Here is a 19,297-nt window from a genome sequence, read left to right on the forward strand (position 1 = left end):
CGACGCCATGGACCAAAACAGCCAACAGTTCGTCTCATAGTGGCCGATAGCTGAATTCTATTTCCAATACTAATCAATCTTACGACTTTAAATGGACCTCATCCTGGCTAATATCGAACTCCTAACGCGTTTGGAATACCGTTGCTGATGCCAGGTATAATGAATGATTATTAATGTTGCGACACGGGCTGGTTGACCTATGAACTACGAGGGACAGACGGAGCACATGCCGCACCTCCTTTGAGGATGTGTTAGATAACCACATGCAGTTCCATCGTGGAACTTCCAGGAGACCTACTATATGGGACTCGACTTAAGCACTATACTAGTCTCAACGGCTCCACGCAGGGATCATCCAAGTTTCGATTGCCTTGCGAACGAATCTATCCGGACTTAATGCTGGAAATCATTAGGCGATGAAGTTACATCGCGTCCAACTCTCCGGACATTCGAGTGGATAGGCAAAGAACACAGCAGATGTGGTATTGGCTCTTCCTGTTATATGCCGCCTGCTACCCATCTCCGTAGCAAGGTCACCGTGGTTAAATAGCAAGAATTCTAATTTCGGCATGAAAGCTGGGTACTCTGATAAAACATAGTTCGCATTTCCCGTTGGGCATTCATCTAATAGCCTTCGTCCTCGGTAAACAAACCAATACAGTTTGCGACCCAACCGAGAAAACGTCACAGGAACAAGACAAAACCCGAGCCACGCCATGCCGTTCGATCTGGACTCGATGGACGAGGCGATTGATGAGATACCTGGAATGCGCCGACCGCGACAAAACCGCATGTCCGGACTCCACGACGACACCGACGACGATCTTTACTACAAGCAGCAGCAGAGCAGGGCGAGCACCAAACCGGCGGCGCAGACGTTTCTGGCCATGGACGACATGAGCGAATACGGCTCGAAGCGAGGCAGCCGGGGGCGCGCCCTGTCCATGGACAGCATGCGGCCAGAGGAGCATCACCACTTCATTCCAGCTTACAGCAACGGCGAAAAGGACCTATTCAACGAGGTCCCGCCGTTCACCAAAGCCGAGTTGGGCCTTGGCGCCCCGAGTCCCGCGAAACAAGGCGTTTCGCAACGACACTCCCGGCGGAACAGCAACGAGAGGAAGAACGGCGCCGGCGGCCACCATGATCGCCGAGACGAGGAGTTCGAAGAAGCCCCCAGGCCGCTGCCGAAGAGGCCGGTGCGCGAAGGCCCGCGTGAAGACGAAATCGAGGCCGCGAGGAGGATACTGGCGGCGGCGGAGGCCAGCGCTCGTCGCGGGCCCATGGTTCCCCGAGATGCTGGTGGTGCTGCGTCCCCGAAAAGGGCCCCCTCACCACCTGCGACGATACGATCTGCCACACCACCTCCCATCGGCCGGCCCAGGCGACACTTCTATGACGAGACGGAACCGGAGCCGAAGCAGCAACAGCACAAGGATCCGGTAATGGGAACGCCAGATAAGATCCCCCTCGTTCGTCGTCACGGCGGACATCGTCGCCGCAGCAGCAGCGAAGAAGAGGAAGAAGCGTCAACAGCATGGCCAGCATGCCCTCGCGCGCGGAACCGGTGCTCGATCACGACCAGCTGGACGAAGACGAAGAGGACGAGGAGGACAGCCGACCCCCGGCGCTGCCCACCTACGGCAGCATGGGCCACAAGCGCCAAGCCAGCAACAGCCACACCAACAACATTGCGCGCTCGACCAAGGGCCGGGACGCGGACAGCTTCCGGGACTTCGAGGGCCCCGGCACGTATATCCGCAACCAGGAGTCGACGACGGTGATGGTCAAAAGCGGCGGCGCCGGTGGTCGCCTGCGGAAGACGTACAGCGACGAGGAGCTCTCGGTGCCCCGCGGAGGTGGCGGTTACGCGCCGTCGTCCAAGCACAGCGTCGTGAGCCACGGGTCGCGGCGCATGCCCGAGTTCTTCAGCGAGGAGGCCTTCCAGACGGTGCTGTACAACCCGATCACGGCGCGGGAGCTGCAGAAGTTCAGCGAGCAGCGGCTGTGCGGCGAGAACGTCGCGTTCCTGGCCCAGGTGGGCCAGTACCAAGACAGCCTGGGCGCGCTGTCGGCGCAGCTGGCCACCATCCACAAGTCCTTCATCTCGGACCAGTCGTCGACCCAGATCACGGCGCCCCGCGAGCTGCTGCTGTCGACGCACCGCGAGATCAAGAACACGGTCGCCCACACCTTCACGTCCATGGAGTCGCTCTTCACCGACCTGCAGAAGCGCATCGAGCACACCGTCTTCACCGACGTCTACCCGCGCTTCGTGCGCGAGAAGGTCTCGCTCAGCGCCATCCAGGCCCTGGCCAACGACCGGCACAAGTACCAAGGGCTGGGCGACTGCTTCTGCCTGAGCGACCCGAAGTAAGCCATGTCCCCCCTTTCTTTCTATACGTATGTAAATATCTGTGCGATATGGCTGACAACCCCCAAGCAAAGCCGACAACCCCATCGCCTTCGCCTCGGACGGCTTCGTCAAGGTGACGGGCTACAGCCGGCGCGAGGTGGTGCCGCGCAACTGCCGGTTCTTGCAGGGCCCGCAGACGGACCGCGAGACGGTGCGCAACATGAAGCTGGCGCTGGACGCGCGCAAGGAGACGGTGGAGCTGGTGCTCAACTACAAGAAGAACGGCGACCCGTTCTGGAACCTGCTATTCATGGCGCCGCTGTTCGACGAGACGGGCACGCTGGCCTTCTTCCTCGGCGGCCAGGTCAACTGCTCCACCACCATCCACTCCAACACGGACGTCATGAAGGTGCTCTCGGGCGCCGCAGCGCGGGAGACCGAGACGGCGCCCAAGCGCGCGCCCCCGATCCACCGCCAGAGCTCCATGCCGTCGGCGCGCAAGGCGCTGCTCAAGGCGTTCGGGGTGCGCGTGGACGAGGCGCGGACGCTGGCGGAGCTGGGGATGGAGGACGAGGTGCTGGGCCGGATGGAGGGCCAGGAGCTGGGCGCGCAGATGCGCGAGTTCCGCACGGCGTACTCCAAGTACCTGGTGGTGCGGGCCGACGACTTCGTGGTCCACTTCTACTCCGAGGGCGTCAGCGAGATGCTGCACCCGGGCAACACGGCGGGCCTGGTGACGGGCCAGGACGTCTTCCGCTTCTTCAAGGCCAACATGGTCGGCAAGGAGTCCGACTACCGCGGGCGCGTCCGCCTCGCCATCCGCAACGGCCAGCCCCTCAGCGTCGAGATCCGGCTGCAGACGCGCCGCAGCGCGCTGTACCGCGGCGACGAGCGCTTCGTCACGCATTGGACGCCGCTCAAGGACGAGAACTCGGCCACGGAGTGGGTGGTGGTGACCTTGGCGCCCACCATGGGATGATTGATCTTCATTATTATAATGATGGTCCTTGTGGTTTGCTTACATGGAGTGAAAAGGGGGCCAAAAGTCAAGTACCTGGCAATAAAGCATAGATTTAACTGCAGTACTGCCTATTGCAATTTAGATAATACCCGATGGAGATAGAGTCGATTCTTTCCATGAATTGAGAATTTGTTATCGTTACACAGCGGCTGGTCGGTGAAGATAGTTGGGTTAGGGGTGTCTCAGCCTGGCGCCCTTGATTCGGGCTGAGGGGCCCCCAGGAGCGTCAGATTTTCGTATGTCCCCCCTCCGAGTCACAACAGGTTTCAAATATAGCTTCTATGAGAGCACAAAAGCTCACTCGGCAACATCTGTACCATCCTCGACGGATACCCTCATCGGCGCGTCTGAACCCGAGAACATTACCCTCCACTCGGTGCTGCCCTCCCCTGGGGATGAGCGTCACCGTGGGGTCGTGATCAAGCCTATGAAACATGGTGTCCGGCCTGATGTTAGCAGCCGAGGGCTTAACCCAGCGGCCGCTTCGGGGACGGATGTCGAACCGCAAAATCTCCAATGCCACGAACGCCAGGACCTCGGTCGCCGCGAAGTGGCGGCCGGGACAGAGAGTCGCGCCGCCGCCGAAGCCTCGGAACGCTACTGGATTGCGACGGCGCTTGTGCCCTCGGTTGCTCTCGTCTGGCAAGAACCGGGTGTGGTCGAACTCGTCCACATTTTCGCCCCAGATAGATCTTTGCCTGTGCTGGACTTGTGCCGGAATCAAGAGGTAGCTGCCCCTTTTCAGTAGATATGTGTTGTCTACCACGTCGTCTTCCACGACCTGGCGGATTGCGATACCTACGCCATGGCATCGGAACGTCTCCTTGAACGCCGAGAATAAGACGGGGCAGGAACCCTTGACACGGGTCATATCAAGTGCCCGAGTGTGCTCATGGGTATGCACCGCGTTGGATATCAATTCCTGGCGACAGGCGTTCAAAAGCAGCTCATCAGAGCAGATGTGGTACAGGAACCAGAACGTAGCCGGCTTCGTGTTGCTGATCAAGCCCACAGCGGCCCCGACCTCTATCCTGGCGACGTCCTCGAGGGGTACTCCGCATTGGAAGTAGAACTCGTAGCGATGCTGTATGAAAGGAGACGCTTGCAAGTGTCCACCCTGGGCGTAGTATCTTTGATATGCCCTCACCAAGGCCTCACGGGCCTTGGCAGGCCTTCTCGCAGTGATTGCCGGCAGGACGTTCAGTAACAATGGCGCTAGCCCGTTCTCATAGTCGCTGTGGCATTGCTCGTCAGTTTCAATGTAAAGAATTAAGGAGACAATGTACGGGATCGCTCACGGCCAAGCTGAGATGACTGCTGGGTCTCGAAACGGGTTAAGGGGGCCATAAATGGCTTCGGTAGTGGCCATTGTGATTTCCTTGTCTATCCATTCCCGCATATTGACCACCGCACTAGCGCTCCTTTCCAGCGCATCCAAGAGAGTTCGAACCGATTCCTCGTTCAGAGAATCAAGGCTCTGCCCTGGGCTCAGGTCAACGTGCGTGGTTTGGGACATGCCCGCCACAAACCCATGGTCGTCCATGGGGTCTCTCCTAATGATTTCGGAGGTCTTGTTGCTCACGGCCATGAAGCGCGCAGACATCTCGACCATTATAGGCGAGAAGGATATGGTGTCGACATGTCGCTGCACGATGGGGATGAGCTTCGTGGAGTTCACGACGTAGATCCGAAAGTACGGAAGCCGTATAGTAAACATCGGCAGGTGGCTTCGTACATAGCTTCGAGGTCAGTAGAGACAGCAAAACATCATATATGCAAGAATCGAAGGGCATGACCTACGCATGCTTATCCCAATAACTCAAACCGCGCCATCCAATGCGAGCGAGCACACTGACGAATGGGACCTCGATATCGACGGGAGGCGGCTCTCTTGCATCTTTTGTAAGACGCAAAAGCATGTGGAGTAAGAATACAAGGGCGGTAATGCCTGCGAGAAGTGTTGCGATATAAGAAATCATCGCGTGTACATCCGCCATTCTCGAACGCTGCCAGAAGAGTTGCAGCGTACGAAGGTGGAATGACCATGTTGGACTATTTACCGGTAGGTTGTGAGGGAAGCAAGGGATACCAGTCTGTTGGTAGTTGGGTCATTTTGTGTGGCTGAGTTGCATAAACCCCTGTCCCCTCCCCTTTCTTGCTCTTGGCGAGTCCGGCAAGAAGGAAACCATCCAAAGTCAAGCTCCGCACACTACTGGCAAAACAATTCTGTTCATTTCCTCATCACTGCGAGCTATTTCCAATCAATCGTGCCACAATGAGCTATCATCCTCTGGTTGACTCGGCCGCCGTGCTTGCCCTCACCGCCGCCACCGTCGGCTTCACCCTCCCCGCGTCCTGGTTGCGCATTGCCCTCCTGCCGGTTGTTGGTTCGCTGACCTGGCATTGCCTTCTCAACTGCCCAGTACACATCGAGAGAAGCGCGTGGGCTTCCGCCATTGGGGGTTTTACCATCTCTTCGTTTCTACACTACCTGGACGTCGCAGTGCTCAATGGATGGAGCTTTGATATCCGTGGCCCGTCTCGGGACTTGGTCAAGGGGGAAACCACGGCACCGCCACCGGGTGGCCTGAACAGTCCCGACATTGGGGATTCGGCGATGGAAAGTCGTCGCTGGTCTCACCTACCAGCAGAACGCATCAGATTTGGCCTTGCCGTCTTTTTCTCGTGGCGTTTCGTCAACACGCCGTACCAAGCCAAGAATCTGCCTCGGCTTGACGAAACACTGAAGACATCGAGATCACGCTTCCTTTCCCAAACGGCCTTGACAGTTGTGGGATGTTACCTGCTACTGGACATAATGTCTTCCTCTTCGGACCCCAACGTTTCCGCCAGATTCTACACACCTGACAAAGTTGGCGTGTTCTCCAGGCTTCCCGAACTATCTATCGAAGAGCTTCTCATGCGCTTCTTCGCCGCCGCCGGATCCTGCGCCGGACTAATCGCTTTCCAGAGAGGGGTGTACAGCCTAGTCGCGTTCGCGTGCGTGGTAATGTGGCTTAGCAACCCAGGGGACTGGCCCCCTTTCAACGGACCTCTTCGACAAACCTACACACTCAGGTCCTTCTGGAGTACCTTCTGGCATCAAATCAATACTCATCGGCTCAGCTCATTGGCTAGTTTCCTGGTGCACCATGTGCTGCGGCTTCAGCGAGGAACACAATTGGTGCGCTATCTGCGCATCTGGCTGATCTTTCTGTTCTCGGGGGTCCAACATGTTGCCATAGATCTTGCTTCCGGTATTTTACAGCTCCTAATATCTGGAAGCCCATGTTTTGCTGACTCTTGCACTTTGAAGGCATTCCGCTCCAACATTCAGGGGCCATGAGATTCTTCTGGATTCAGCCCATGGGACTGGTTATGGAGGATTTGGTCTCTTCACTATATAATGCTAGATCAAATGGTGTAGCGCGTCCCTTGAAGCGGTGGCAGCGCTGCCTGTGCTGGGTTTGGGTTGGGTTGTGGATGTCATGGACTGCCCCAGCATATCTCTACCCGATCATGACCCTGGAAACTTCCGAATCAGGAGGGGTAGTTCCTGTGAGTTTCATTGGATACGTGCGGCGTCTATTCGATTAGTCAACCTCAATTGGTTGCTTCGGTTTTGTATTAGTGCGGCTCATCTGCACGACATGGGGTGTCGTTGACAACGCCAACATGTCCAAATTAAGTAATCAATCTTGAAGGTCATTACATAAGCCCAGAGAGGACTCGAGGAGGCACATGATATCATGTAGGTGGGCCTGCAATGTGAGGACTCAGGGCCGCGGGTTGCAATGCGCTGCACCTTCGCCGCAATCCATATGATGTGCGTACGGTTATCAGTGGTGGCATCATTGGAATGCAATGGGAGTATTAGAGACGGCATGAGGAAGGAGGCTCTAGTCCACGTGGAGGGGAGCTCCAAGCTCCTTCCTTGCTGCCAGCTTCGGTGTTCGCACAGAACCCAAGCTTCCCAGCATCTGGACTACAACGGCGGCAGGCACGCTGCTCGAGTGCCTTCTTGTTCCTCTTATTCCGGTGGAAGTTGCAACGATGCAAACAGCGCCAGACCACCATGTCAGAACCCACGCTGCTTGGCCGGTTCTGTCTTCTCTTCCTCTTCTCTCTTCATCCACCGTGATTCGTGATACTGCAACTCGTATTGCCTGAAAACCAACACATTCTGACAGACATCCAGTCATCTTTTGCTATGGGGTTACCCCAGGTCGTGGTGGGCCTAGTGTTCGCCGGGATTTCAACACTTATCAGCCTGACAGCCTTTTGGGTCCAATACGGGTCCAAGTTCCGCAAGGGACAAACAGCACCCGACCTTGAGGTTGGTGACCTTTCTCGGGACCACGATCCGGTCGACCACAGTCCGAGCCGACCGCCATTGCCGGAGGCTCACCTTCGCCCCGTGGCAGCCGACGATGGCCTTGGCGGGATGACGCTGCCAGTGGTGTACCTCCCGGACATGACTGTGTTCCTGAACGACGTAAACGAATCCGAGGCGGCTTTTCAGGCACCTTGAAACCCGTTTACGTTCCGAGGGTCTCTCAACAGGCGTGGCGAACGTCTACCCTTGAAGAGCTTTGGCTCCGCCCTCAGCTGTCGATGTAGCTCACCCGGCGACTCATCAACGCCGCGGCTGCGCAGGCAGGCGATGCGTGGTCGTGGGCCCCGGTAAACGCCTCGGCGCACTGCCGGGGTTCCCCGACGATGGGATTGCACTTTGACGAAGTGTCGGGGCTCGTTACACATCTCACGATGGTTTCGCCAAGCCAATCCCGCCTCCCAGGTATGTTGCCCACCATGATCGTGACTCGTAGGTCATCTCCCGGCACTGCATCCATCACCAACCCTGCTGTCGTCAGCCGACTATTTCGATCCAACCCACCCATCCCGCCATTGATATTATCAATCTCTTCTTCAACTTTCTTATATCCTTCCTCGCCTTTTTTGTATTCTTCTTCCCCCTTCTGTTGCTTCTCTTCATTTTTCTTCTGATCTATAAACAGCTTCCGATATATGACGTTACCAGGACATGGATATAGGTTGTTAAGGCTGGCATGATCTATGGGTGAAGGCGATCGTGTTTCGGACATTGTGCGGGCTCAAGGCTTAAATATATTTGTGTTTTGGATTACAATGCATCACTCCTGTCCACCCATACTTCAATCAACTTAAAGTCGATATCTATTTTTGCCGTATCGGCGATACAAGAAATAACTTGCTCTCTTGCGTGTTTTAAGTTTTGCTAGGTCGATGTCACTCTGTCAGCAATTGACAACTGACCAAGGTCATTCAGGTACAAAAGTCAAAAACACAGGCTTTCAGACCGCTGTGAAGGGTTTAGACTCATCTCCGGTTCGTCTGACGGACCTTATTTCATAACTTCTCCATCCGCAAATCCCTCATTCCACTTCCAATATTCACAGCAAGACAACTGACCTATTCCCGATTCATTCTTTACTTTACCAACCTTTCCCGAAATGTTTGCCTACGAGCAGTGGGCCAATCACCTCACGGCCATCTTAGTGTGGCATGTCACCTCGAATTTGTCACCTGGAACCCGGGCCACTCTACTGTCTCCCACAAGCCCCATCTCTAGGCGGGCTGCTGTTGTATGGCTCTTATTGGCTCCCTCAACCATGGTCATCTTGTGGCAATATCTTCCCAGAGCTGCACCGACCTTTGGCCTCATCACCACCTTCATGGTCTGGTATCATAGAAAACATGTCGAGACACTCAACATCCCCAAAGACACCCCGCTACAGAAGAATAGCGACGTGCACACCATCATCAACCAGGTTTGTGGCCTAGGGCATGGCGACCTTTGGCGGGTGGTGATCCGGGCCCAAAGGCAGATGGCCGATCTGCCCTTGAACAAGGACCAGAAGGCGGCCATGGTGCAGGTTTTTGAGGCACAGAAAGCCTATATGAAACTGTGCGGGGAATCGGAGCACGACACAATATCCGACATTAGAAATCCCCTTCTCGCCGCCCACTTTGACTGTTTGCATCTCGGGGAGATCCGCGCTATAAGAGGGATATCTCTAGGAGTGCTAGTTGTCCTGCTCCCTTGCACCGCAACAAGAACAGCCAGTCTTGAAAATGAAAGCGCCTGGAGAACTGCATGTCGAGGATGACTGGCGTACTGGCTGGTTGGGCATCTATTCTTTGAAGACGAGTATACTTGATTTTGGGGGAGGTTGAGGTTAGTGGTTTAAAGCAGAATACAAGCAGCAGTACTCTTTACACATCCTGTTGGTGGCCAGACTACATTGTCTGTGGATAATGTGGCTGTGCCCAGGATGATACCCCCAGAAATGTCAGCCCAACGAAACTGGGAACCTCTTCGGTGCGCTTACGCTTTGCCATCATACCTTTGTCTGCGTAGGAGCCAGGCCCCATATCCCGAATCCCCGTGATATCAGCGGTCGTGCACGGAAGGAGTCCAGGGGCTCTGCTGCGACTTCTTGGCGTGGCTATACGCCGTGTACGGCTACGTTGCCCCCGATGGCCAGAGCTCGGGCTCGTGGATCGAAGAATTCAGGGATCTCGGATCACAAGTGCGAGACGTTTTCGTCGATGGCGAGGTGTAGCTCGGGGGTCATGGTCATGAGGGTCGGTGCCGGTGATGAGGGTATGCTTATTTGCTCACAACTTGGCATGTCTTGACCCCAGAGTTACAAGTTGAGCGAATAGACAGCCACTCACAAGGCTGGCTTCTGAGTTTCTCTCTATAGCTGCTGCGGAACCCTTCCGGATAGCCATCCGCTTCCGTGGAGCCTGCTGACCCAATTGAGCTTGTATCTTATTCAGCTTCGTAACCTCCATACAGCGGTGGGCGGTCCACCTTGTACGACCCGTAGCGAAAGATGGGACCGAATGCAGCAGTTCTTGCTCTCTCTCGGTCCTAGCAGCGCGTCGAGATCCAGAGTCCAACTGGAGATATCCAAAATTCAGCCCATTTGTTTTGAGGCCATTGGGTATAATGGCCCCTTTGTCGTGTGCGCACATTTTGAGAGACATATTTTAAGGTTTCATTTGCGTTAAGTTGACAGCTTGACATCGAACCGAAGAAGACCAAACAATAATTAGAGCACACCGCGGGGGGCTCACCGATGGAAACCCGAGCCCTTTCTCACCGAGAGTCAGCGTGGCCTTCGACTTGGCGGGTTGAAGACCGTATTCGAGAAGGGTTGCAGGTAGGACCTCTCCAGGTCAAAACCACCTCCTGATTCGGCATCATGCGGCGACAGACCTTCTCAGTGCAAGCCACTTACATAAAGAAAACTACGCTCCATTTCGTGTTCACGCTGCGGCGCCCTTGGCGATGACGGCCGGTTTCTAGGCATAATAGTGCAGCTGCACAAAAGCCAACGTCAGCTGCGAACTTGACGAAATCCATGTAAACGGAGGATCCAAGCACCTAATCGGCGACGGCCACTTCGCTCGCCTTTTCATTTCGATCGACAGCGACCAACTGTGCTGCGTGAACTTGTTTAGTCGGCCAATACTCGTAGCGTGGAACTAATAGGGAACGGGGACGGGCGCGAACAGGCTTCTTTTCTTTTGCGTCTAAAAATAGCGCCTTGCCATTACATAGTTGATTCTTGGCACCGTGCCATCTTAGCTAAGCGGCGCATCCCCCCATGATCCGCGCCACTATACGCCTCGTTAGCATCAACATCACGTCAGAAAAAAACGGGAACGCCAAGGCCCCCCTGGCCCCATCTGGGGTAAAGTGCCAGGCCAAGACTCAGCTCGGCATGGGAAAGGAGATAAAAGACGCCAAATCAATACAAGTGCGAAACAATCCCAGTGCCCTTGTGCCGTGGCTGAGGAGGCATCGTATTCCTCAGAACGGAAAGGGAAATTATCGAATCCTACATTCCTAACGTAATCCTTGGCTCATTGAGTACGCCGTAGAACTTAATTTTCATGACAACACAATTTGCTCAATTCAGTAGCAACAAACGAGCATCTTTGAGTATATAATGTTCAATGGATTCCTTAATTCGAAGGAAGGATATTCTGAGTATCGCCGATTAACTCTCTTCTTCGCCTAGCTATATACACACACCGAGCCCAAGCCTGCATTTCCCCCATCCAGACTGAACAACAAGCAAGCAGCATCACTTCCACAACACAATGGCTCCCATCATGAAGTTCCTCCCCTTCCTCGCCGTCCTGCTCGGCGCCGCGGCCGCGAACCCCATCGCCAACAACGTCCCAAGCAGCGGCGGCGGCGACTTCCTCGCCGCCCGGGGCGCCGGCGCCATCACCTGCGCCAACGTCCGGTGCACGTACCGGTGCGAGATGGTCGACAACAGGCCCAAGTGCGTCCCGAAGCCGCCCCCGTCGAAGCCCCAGCCCAAGGCCGGACGGGCGGCCGAGAAGTGCGGCAAGAACACCTGCGGCCTGGGCGAGCGCTGCTGCAACGCCAGCTGCGGCATCTGCACGGCGCCGGACGGCATGTGCACGCAGCAGATCTGCACCGAGACGCGGTCGCCCGCGCCCGCGCCCGAGCAGCCCGAGCCCGAGGCCGAGGCGGCGGGCGAGAAGTGCGGCAAGAACACCTGCGGCCAGGGCGAGTACTGCTGCAACGAGAGCTGCGGCATCTGCGCGGCCGTCGGGGGCAGGGCTGCACCAAGCAGTTCTGCACGGAGCCGCAGCGGTCGGCCGCCGCGCCCGAGGCGGCGACGGCGCAGAAGTGCGGCAAGAACACCTGCGGCGCGAACCAGTACTGCTGCAACACGAGCTGCGGCATTTGTGCGCCGATCGGCGGCGCCTGCACCCAGCAGTGGTGCGGGTCGTCGGATGAGTCTTAATCATAGGCAGAGCTCGTCTCGGTGCATTTGGATTTGCGTACAAGACGCGACGGGAACGTGGGCGGCAAAGGCTTGATCGATTGCTGCTGGTTTAGGCGGCCGCGGCCGATGTGTTTGGAGGATGGCTGGAGTCATATGTATTCGGCGTTTGGGTAGTCAATCCCTTATTGGCAGAAAGTAAGGTTAGGGGTTTTAAGGGAAACAGAGTGTGCAATTCCCCAATCATCTCTCAATGACAGTCTCGATTCAAACTTGGAATAAACCCCACGGTCTCAAGAAAGTGATAGTACGCTGCTATGCAATTCGTGTTTCTAGTTTGTCAGATGTCGCTGGCCGATCGCGGGCTTCATAGGATACGGACATTGCCTGCTCGACCTTGTTGTTGACGAGACGAAGTGTCGTTGTAGAAAGGGACTGGGGGTTTTGGGTGTCCCGACACAGTATGGCCAATGGGGTTCTTGACATGTTCAGATACATGGTGCTTACATATATGACAAAAAGTCATGAGTGTAATTGAGAAGTCGGTGTCGCAACATTCGGGTTAGGCCTCCTTCCCGATCCAGTATCGAGCCGCTTCGCACCCCTGCCAGCACCACCCCATTTATATATAAATTACAGTCTCTCCGACGTCCCCCAGAAGTATTCTTGACTTCTTTTCCTCCTCTATTGTATCCGGTTGTCTCCCCCCCTTATCTCTCTTTCAACCAGCTAGCCCACTATGGTGCGCGATCCATGAGGCCTCCCGCCCACTCTAACTAAGTCGGATCACATCCATTTGGGCCATCGATATGGTGTCGCTTGGGTTTCATCTCTACTAACCAACCCCGAAATCATGCCCCCAAGGACGAAACTTTGATTCTTGTTCTACGACAAGAAGACTCCCATTCACATCTGACCTGTCCATGCCGCTCTCAAGTCTGCTAAAATGAATGCCTGCCTCACATGTGTGCCCGTTGCGCTGCCATCCGGAGGCTGCGCCCAAGCTCAGTCACGTCAGTCAAACTTGACTTGATCACCAACGGCCACGTCAGCATACGAATACTTACACGGCTTCGTATAGTCGGATGGATCACATTCGGTCCTTCTCCATGACCTCCGGCAGCTGCGTTGGATGCCGCATCAGTACTGCGACCTCTCATGACCCCTTGTGGTTTTAGGGGCTACGCCAGTGTCGACATTTTCTGCGACCCCAATGCCTCGGGTGAGTCGCATCGGGCTTGTCACATCCAATCATCCACTCGCAACCGGCAGCGGCTATGTTGTTCAACGCCGTGACTGCTTATGCGACCACTCTGCCCAACCATAGAAGAGCCCCAAGGGCGGAAAGACTGCCGCTCTGCCGCTCTGCCAAGTCCTTTCCCCTCACTTGCAATTGCTTTTTGTCTGCAGAAATTCCGTACTTTATTGGCCGAATGAATTGAGAGTGGATTATCTTTTCCTTTCTCAGTTTCCAATATTTTGATTGAATTCATCAGGCATCATTGCGTCGGGACAGAGCTGCAGATCTGGCTTATGGTGTGTTGAACTGATGCGTTGGTATGCCTGGAGCCTCCGCAAATAGAACAGTCACCACATAGGAACTTGAGTACTTCTCTAGCTTATACAACGTTTAAATAAACCTAGGCCCCGAAGTCCTCAGATAGCGGTAGGAATAACAAAACATTCTCTTTACACCACATCAATGCCATGGGTGACAAAAAGGCCGCTTTCGTTGTCAAAGGCGACCTTCTGGGCCTCTGGCAAAAGCCCGAGCGGAATTCCTCCTTTCATCCATTGCGGAAGAGCACAAAGTCAGTGTGGAGGCCGAATACGAGCCAAAGCCGGAGGAATGGCTCAAGAAATTCCAGCACGTTCGACATGGCGACTCCGACAAATTTTCCTCAGCTTGCCATATGGTCGGAAGCAACCTGAAGATCATTCAACGTTTTGTGCGAGCTTTTGGGTTCGCAGTCGACGTTGTTTCCATCGTAAGTGAGCGACTCGAGATCCGGCCATTAGTGTGAACTCTCAATATTAACCGAGCTCAGCCTTTCCCAGCCGCCTCTCCAGCTTCGCTAGTTGTGAACGCCTTTGCCTCGTTGTTTGCCTCTTTCAGCAAAGTCTCTGAAGATTTTGATAAGATCGAAGACTTTTTCCGTAAGGTTGCAGATAGGTTACTGAGCCTGGAAACCCTCAGTAAGCATCTCGGTCAACCTGGAAAGCGAGACAACCTTCAGGAGCGTATTGTCAAACTGTTCATATGCTGCCTCTCTGTCGGCAAGATCGGATCTGAAAAGGTCAAACACAGACCCGGTATGTTTTGAACGATTTCTATAACCTATTAGCTTAGAGCACATCTAATCGTCTTCATCTATTTTGACAGTGGCATGGTGTCAGCAGTGGAGCAACGAAAAAAAGAACAAGCTGGATCCCGAGCTGAAAAGATTTGATGAGGCCTTAGAAAGCCTACGCCTTTCCATTCAAACCGAGACTTATGTCGCCGCGATTGAAACCAATGAGGCTGTCGAGAAACTCGCACAGGGCGTTCATAACGAACGAGATGAGATCCTTGATTGGATGTCAACTTTCCGTCATTACACGATGCACCACAAGATAGAGCAACAATTGCCAGCCGATTTCAATGGAGGCCGCTGGCTTCGGGAGTCCGAGCTTTTCAAGAGTTGGAAAGAAGGGGCTACCAACCGAGTCTGGTACATTGGAAAGCGTAAGTTTCCGGTACAAGCGTCGTCACATTGGCTAACAACTTGAAGCTGGTGCTGGAAAGAGTGTAATTGCGTAAGTCTAATCCCTCTTTAGGTATCAGCTCTAAGACTAACATCTCTAGGTACTCTATCATCAATGACCTGAAGTCTCTCGCGGAGTCCAGTTCGTCTCACGACATACTCGTCGCTTACCTGTATCTAACCTACACATCCCAAGCGGACGTCAAAACACTCCTTGGCAGCATTCTGCGCCAACTCCAGGCAGGCTCTAACCTCAATGAACAGGTCCTGAAGAAGTTCAGAGATTGTCGCCAATGCGGCAGAAGCGGCAGTCAGGTTCAACCTCCTTCGATGAATGATATCCGGCAAATGCTGAGCGCGGTAGCTAAGCATAAGACTGTCTTCGTCGTCGTGGACGCTCTGGACGAGTCCGAACAGGAAATTCGGCAAGACCTACTAGAGTACATCAAAGATATCGGGCCCAATGTCAAACTCTTGGTGACATCTCGACATCTCCATCATCTGGAGACTCTCCAGCAAGGGTTTCAAACCAGCGAGATCCAAGCGCACAACGACGACATCGAAGAGTACATCGAGTCCGTTATCAGGAAACACACCTTCCTGAGCATGCGCCAGGGGCTCCACCAGGAGATCAAGAGAGAGGTTCAACATAGATCTGGGAACATGTAAGTCGCCTGATCAACAACGAGGACCTCTATACTAAAACACTTTACAGGTTCATAATTGTCCGACTGCACATGGGTGCAATTGCGGAAGTTGGAAAAGTAGCCGATCTGAAAAAACTGCTCAGGTCCTTACCGGAAGATCTCAACGGCGCCTACCGAAAAACCATGGAACGCATCAAGCACCGGGACGACAAAGCCCAGTCCAGAGCTCTCTTCTGTCTAGGCTGGGTCGGTTTCTCTCAACGCCTTCTTTCGACGGACGAGCTCCTGCATGCTCTTGCGATCTATGAGCTGCGGCATGATTCTACGCCTGACGCATATTCCAACGACATCCTCCAAGACCACATGCACCTGGAAAGCGAGGTAATTTCCGACTGTTGCGGGCTTCTAACAGACCTGGTTGGCGAGATTCGCTTTGTCCACAGGTCTGCGCAGGAATTCTTTTCCAGGATTCGCGACACGGAGTTTCGGGATCTCGATAAGCAAGTTACTCTTGCCTGTGTCGACTACTTGACTACCGTGCCACTCCAATCAAAGACAGCAGCCCCCAGGGAACGGCTTTCGATGCTAGAGTTGTCCAAAGAATTCCCACTCTTACGCTACACCGGACAGCATCTCCACAGACATCATCGCAGAATCAAGAACCTTGAGAGAGATGAAGAAGTCTTGGAAGCAATCCATTCTTTTGTCTCAGATGACAATGCCACAAACTTATACAGCGAACTTCTTTCTCACTTCAATGCCTACGACACAAAATCAGCATTGCTGATCAAACACAACCGCCGCGCGATTCGTCGAACGCATTCTACGAAACCCCTCCCCCACTCCACATAGTGGCGTATTTGGGCAACCCTGGAGTGCTCACGCGGTTGCTTCGCGATGGCGCTGCTGTCAGCGAACTCGATCCATACGGACAGTCGCCTCTGGATATTGCTATCAAGTATCGCCTCGATACTGTAGCCAGTATCCTATTGCGCAGCGGCGCTGAAGTCGATCTTGCGACCAGAACAGGGCATGCAATTCTTCTGCATGCTATGGAGGGAGATCAGCGGAAATTTGTGCAACAGGTGATTGGCCACCCCAGCAGGCCTTTGTTAGGTGACAGCTTCCTTACCATCCTTGGCATCCTGTACATGATCATGCTCACGCCGCTGGAAGTGATGAGGCCTTTCCTTCTCTCCCTACTCGAAGTCTTCAGAGCTCTTCCGTTGGGCCTGCCAGCGACTAATGCTCTCGAACCATCATCCACGAACAGCAGGATTGAACAGATTACCGCTTCCGACCCGTCTCTTGAAAAGTATAGGGTACTACTCAGTTGCGCCTATGAAGGAGATGATGCTACTCTCGAGCTTCTCCTGGATCCATCGGCTTCTGACCCAATCAATATGACACTGGAGTCTTCAGAAAATGATCCACGTGGTAGCTTCGTGGAAGACTGTTACGACTCAGACTCGGAGATCGACTCGGACTCGGATATCGACTCGGAGTTAAAGAACGACAGTGAGGATTCTGATCAGGGAGGGATAGATTCCGGGAACAGTTCCCTGAGTAAGTCAACTTGCGCAAAACATTCGAGCCTAGCTGATGCAGCATAACAAGATGAAAGAAGATGGATGAAGGGAACGACTGCTATCTCTTTGGCACCAGAGGAAATGAAGGCTGCTTTCTTGAGGACTGCCTGTTTTCTCGCTGTAGAAAGTGGGAAGCAAGAGGCCGTCGTTGCTTTCCTCAAGGTTGGTATTCCTCCTAATTTAAGGAACTATCAAGGGCAATTTCTTCTTCATCGCGCAACTGCGAGGAGTAACGGCAACTTAGTCAAGCTTCTCCTCGAGTTTGGAGCAGAAGTTGACCTGAGGGACCACAATGGAAGATCGGCTCTACTGGCAAACGCCGGCATTGCGAAACACCAAGGTAAATCCACTATCGAGCAGTTCTCCACTCATTGCCGTATTCTACTTACCTGTCTCTGAATAGTATTGAAGATTCTCATCCAACATAAGGCGGACCTGAATCTGCTCACCACAGGGGCTTGCCATGAGCTGTATGAAGCAGCAGTTTTTGGTGCGCCCAAAGCTGTGGATTTCTTCTTAAGAGAAGGAGTCAACGCCTCGATCAGAAATCAATTTGGATGGGCTCCATTACATGGCGCTGCGCCAATGGACACATGGAATGTGTCAGACTTCTTCTCGAAGACGGTCGTGCTGAGGCTTCACCGATTTCAGATACGGGCAAAACCCCTAAAGGTTTTGTCGAGGATGGGGAAGAGCACTACGATTATATACTAACAGGAAGGGAACAATATGCTGCTCAGTTTATGCAAGCGCAGGAACTAAGCTCTGAGGAGCGAGCGTTTTGCAGGGATGAGATATTACACCTCTTATCGAAGTATGGAGGGCGCACCCCGAAGGAATTAATTCAGGAAATGGGGAAGATCAATTTCGAGAACAAAGTTAGTGAGGTATTGCGAGAGGGAGACATGAGTACTGTGGAAAAAGAGACCTAAGCGAGCTATAGGTTATTCTATTCTAGTGTGTGGGGAGGAACCTCTATTTTACTAGAACTATATTTCGCCGTGTAAAATGTAACGATCCCGCCTCGTGAAGACTACGAAGGGCTACAGCTGCTGCTGGTCGATAGTGGTGAGAAGTAGCCACAGCATAAATCGCACAGAAACCCTAGTGGGGACGGGCGAGGGGAGACGAGGCTGGTGATACAGACGACGTTATCATTATCCTGGTGGGTGGTGAGGGCATCACGGCGCCGACCGTGCGAACCCTCCACACGTCGCACGAACGAGAGGGGGCGGCGTGCCAAGCACCGGCGCGTTATGCGGCTCATGGCAGGCGGAGGAAGAAGAGGATGAGAGGTAGAAGACCAGGTAAGGACGGACTTGAGATACAGTCGGGTCGACAAGAGGTGGGTGATGGACTTCCTTTTTATCCTCCTTCTCTTCGCGAACTTGGAGCTTCACCGTCATATCGCAAGGCACCGTGAGTCTGGAGTCACTGCCCAAGAAACCATATGTCAATTAGTCGATCATCCTGATGTGTTGCTTGTTCATTGATGCGGGCCATACCAGCGCCCAGCCGAAGCGCCCATCAAAGTCCCGGCCAAAGCCCCGGCCGGAGTTCCAGATTGGACCTCAACTCAGGCCGAGTGCCTGAGGATCTTCCACACTTGATTGAGTGCAAGAGGCGTGGAAATAAACCACAGCTCCCGCATCGCCGAGCTAAGAAAGAAAACCCATCATAGAACCGCAGTAGTTGTCTAACGCGAATACCAGCAGGCCCAACTTGTCGTGAATCATCTTCCTTCATCTCCCTGCGCCTCTCTTACGTCACCAGGCTAGCTTGTAATACCACTCCCATCCCTCACCATTGCCAAGGTCCCAAGCTATATATTTCCCCTATCCCCAACCATCCACCCCGTCCCTGCGAGGTTCTAGCCGCCAGTCTCAGACATCCCACGTGCGACTCCAGGCTCGGCAGTGCATCATCTATCCATCCTCGCCGTTGCGAAAGCCGAAACAGACAGTGCGCATATTTTCGAATAGTTACGTCGGCTTCCCCACGTGGTGACACGTGCTACCCCCGTCGGAGATTGGACAGAGATCTTGGTCCTGAGTTTCGTAGGCCCGTGTGCCGAGGCCGCCTATCGACGCAGCTGTTTCCCGGTTTGATCGAGCGACGAGCATC

General features: G+C 54.1%; 7 protein-coding genes across 7 annotated transcripts; 6 read left to right on the forward strand and 1 right to left on the reverse strand.

The window, feature by feature from the left end:
- Positions 1–716: 716 nt before the first annotated feature.
- Positions 717–3,335, forward strand: PG998_000051 (uncharacterized protein; the record flags this gene model as incomplete). Its single annotated transcript, XM_066866869.1, has 3 exons — positions 717–1,472; positions 1,586–2,373; positions 2,444–3,335. The coding sequence occupies 3 exons, from the start codon at positions 717–719 to the stop codon at positions 3,333–3,335; spliced, it is 2,436 nt and encodes an 811-aa protein (XP_066735284.1).
- Positions 3,336–3,429: 94 nt separating this feature from the next.
- On the reverse strand, positions 3,430–5,423 carry PG998_000052 (cytochrome P450; the record flags this gene model as incomplete). The annotated part of the gene is made up of 5 exons (XM_066866870.1): positions 3,430–3,445; positions 3,695–4,612; positions 4,676–5,116; positions 5,178–5,325; positions 5,366–5,423. 5 exons carry the CDS (start codon positions 5,421–5,423, stop codon positions 3,430–3,432), a joined length of 1,581 nt encoding a protein of 526 aa, XP_066735285.1.
- A 229-nt stretch (positions 5,424–5,652) lies between these two features.
- Positions 5,653–6,974, forward strand: PG998_000053 (membrane bound O-acyl transferase family-domain-containing protein; the record flags this gene model as incomplete). Its single annotated transcript, XM_066866871.1, has 2 exons — positions 5,653–6,634; positions 6,694–6,974. The coding sequence occupies 2 exons, from the start codon at positions 5,653–5,655 to the stop codon at positions 6,972–6,974; spliced, it is 1,263 nt and encodes a 420-aa protein (XP_066735286.1).
- A 613-nt stretch (positions 6,975–7,587) lies between these two features.
- On the forward strand, positions 7,588–7,908 carry PG998_000054 (uncharacterized protein; the record flags this gene model as incomplete). Its single annotated transcript, XM_066866872.1, has 1 exon — positions 7,588–7,908. One exon carries the CDS (start codon positions 7,588–7,590, stop codon positions 7,906–7,908), a length of 321 nt encoding a protein of 106 aa, XP_066735287.1.
- A 961-nt stretch (positions 7,909–8,869) lies between these two features.
- On the forward strand, positions 8,870–9,526 carry PG998_000055 (uncharacterized protein; the record flags this gene model as incomplete). The annotated part of the gene is made up of 1 exon (XM_066866873.1): positions 8,870–9,526. One exon carries the CDS (start codon positions 8,870–8,872, stop codon positions 9,524–9,526), a length of 657 nt encoding a protein of 218 aa, XP_066735288.1.
- Positions 9,527–11,546: 2,020 nt separating this feature from the next.
- PG998_000056 (uncharacterized protein) lies at positions 11,547–12,290 on the forward strand (the record flags this gene model as incomplete). Its single annotated transcript, XM_066866874.1, has 1 exon — positions 11,547–12,290. The coding sequence occupies one exon, from the start codon at positions 11,547–11,549 to the stop codon at positions 12,288–12,290; it is 744 nt and encodes a 247-aa protein (XP_066735289.1).
- Positions 12,291–13,351: 1,061 nt separating this feature from the next.
- PG998_000057 (uncharacterized protein) lies at positions 13,352–18,596 on the forward strand (the record flags this gene model as incomplete). The annotated part of the gene is made up of 12 exons (XM_066866875.1): positions 13,352–13,415; positions 13,916–14,181; positions 14,242–14,506; positions 14,577–14,918; positions 14,965–14,989; positions 15,039–15,602; positions 15,653–16,265; positions 16,322–17,150; positions 17,202–17,513; positions 17,577–17,643; positions 17,697–18,060; positions 18,282–18,596. 12 exons carry the CDS (start codon positions 13,352–13,354, stop codon positions 18,594–18,596), a joined length of 4,026 nt encoding a protein of 1,341 aa, XP_066735290.1.
- Between the last annotated feature and the right edge of the window lie 701 nt (positions 18,597–19,297).

The sequence above is a fragment of the Apiospora kogelbergensis genome, assembly GCF_038363985.1.
Source record: "Apiospora kogelbergensis strain CBS 113332 chromosome Unknown utg000001l_segment0_segment0, whole genome shotgun sequence".
NCBI classification, from domain to species: Eukaryota; Fungi; Ascomycota; class Sordariomycetes; order Amphisphaeriales; family Apiosporaceae; genus Apiospora; species Apiospora kogelbergensis.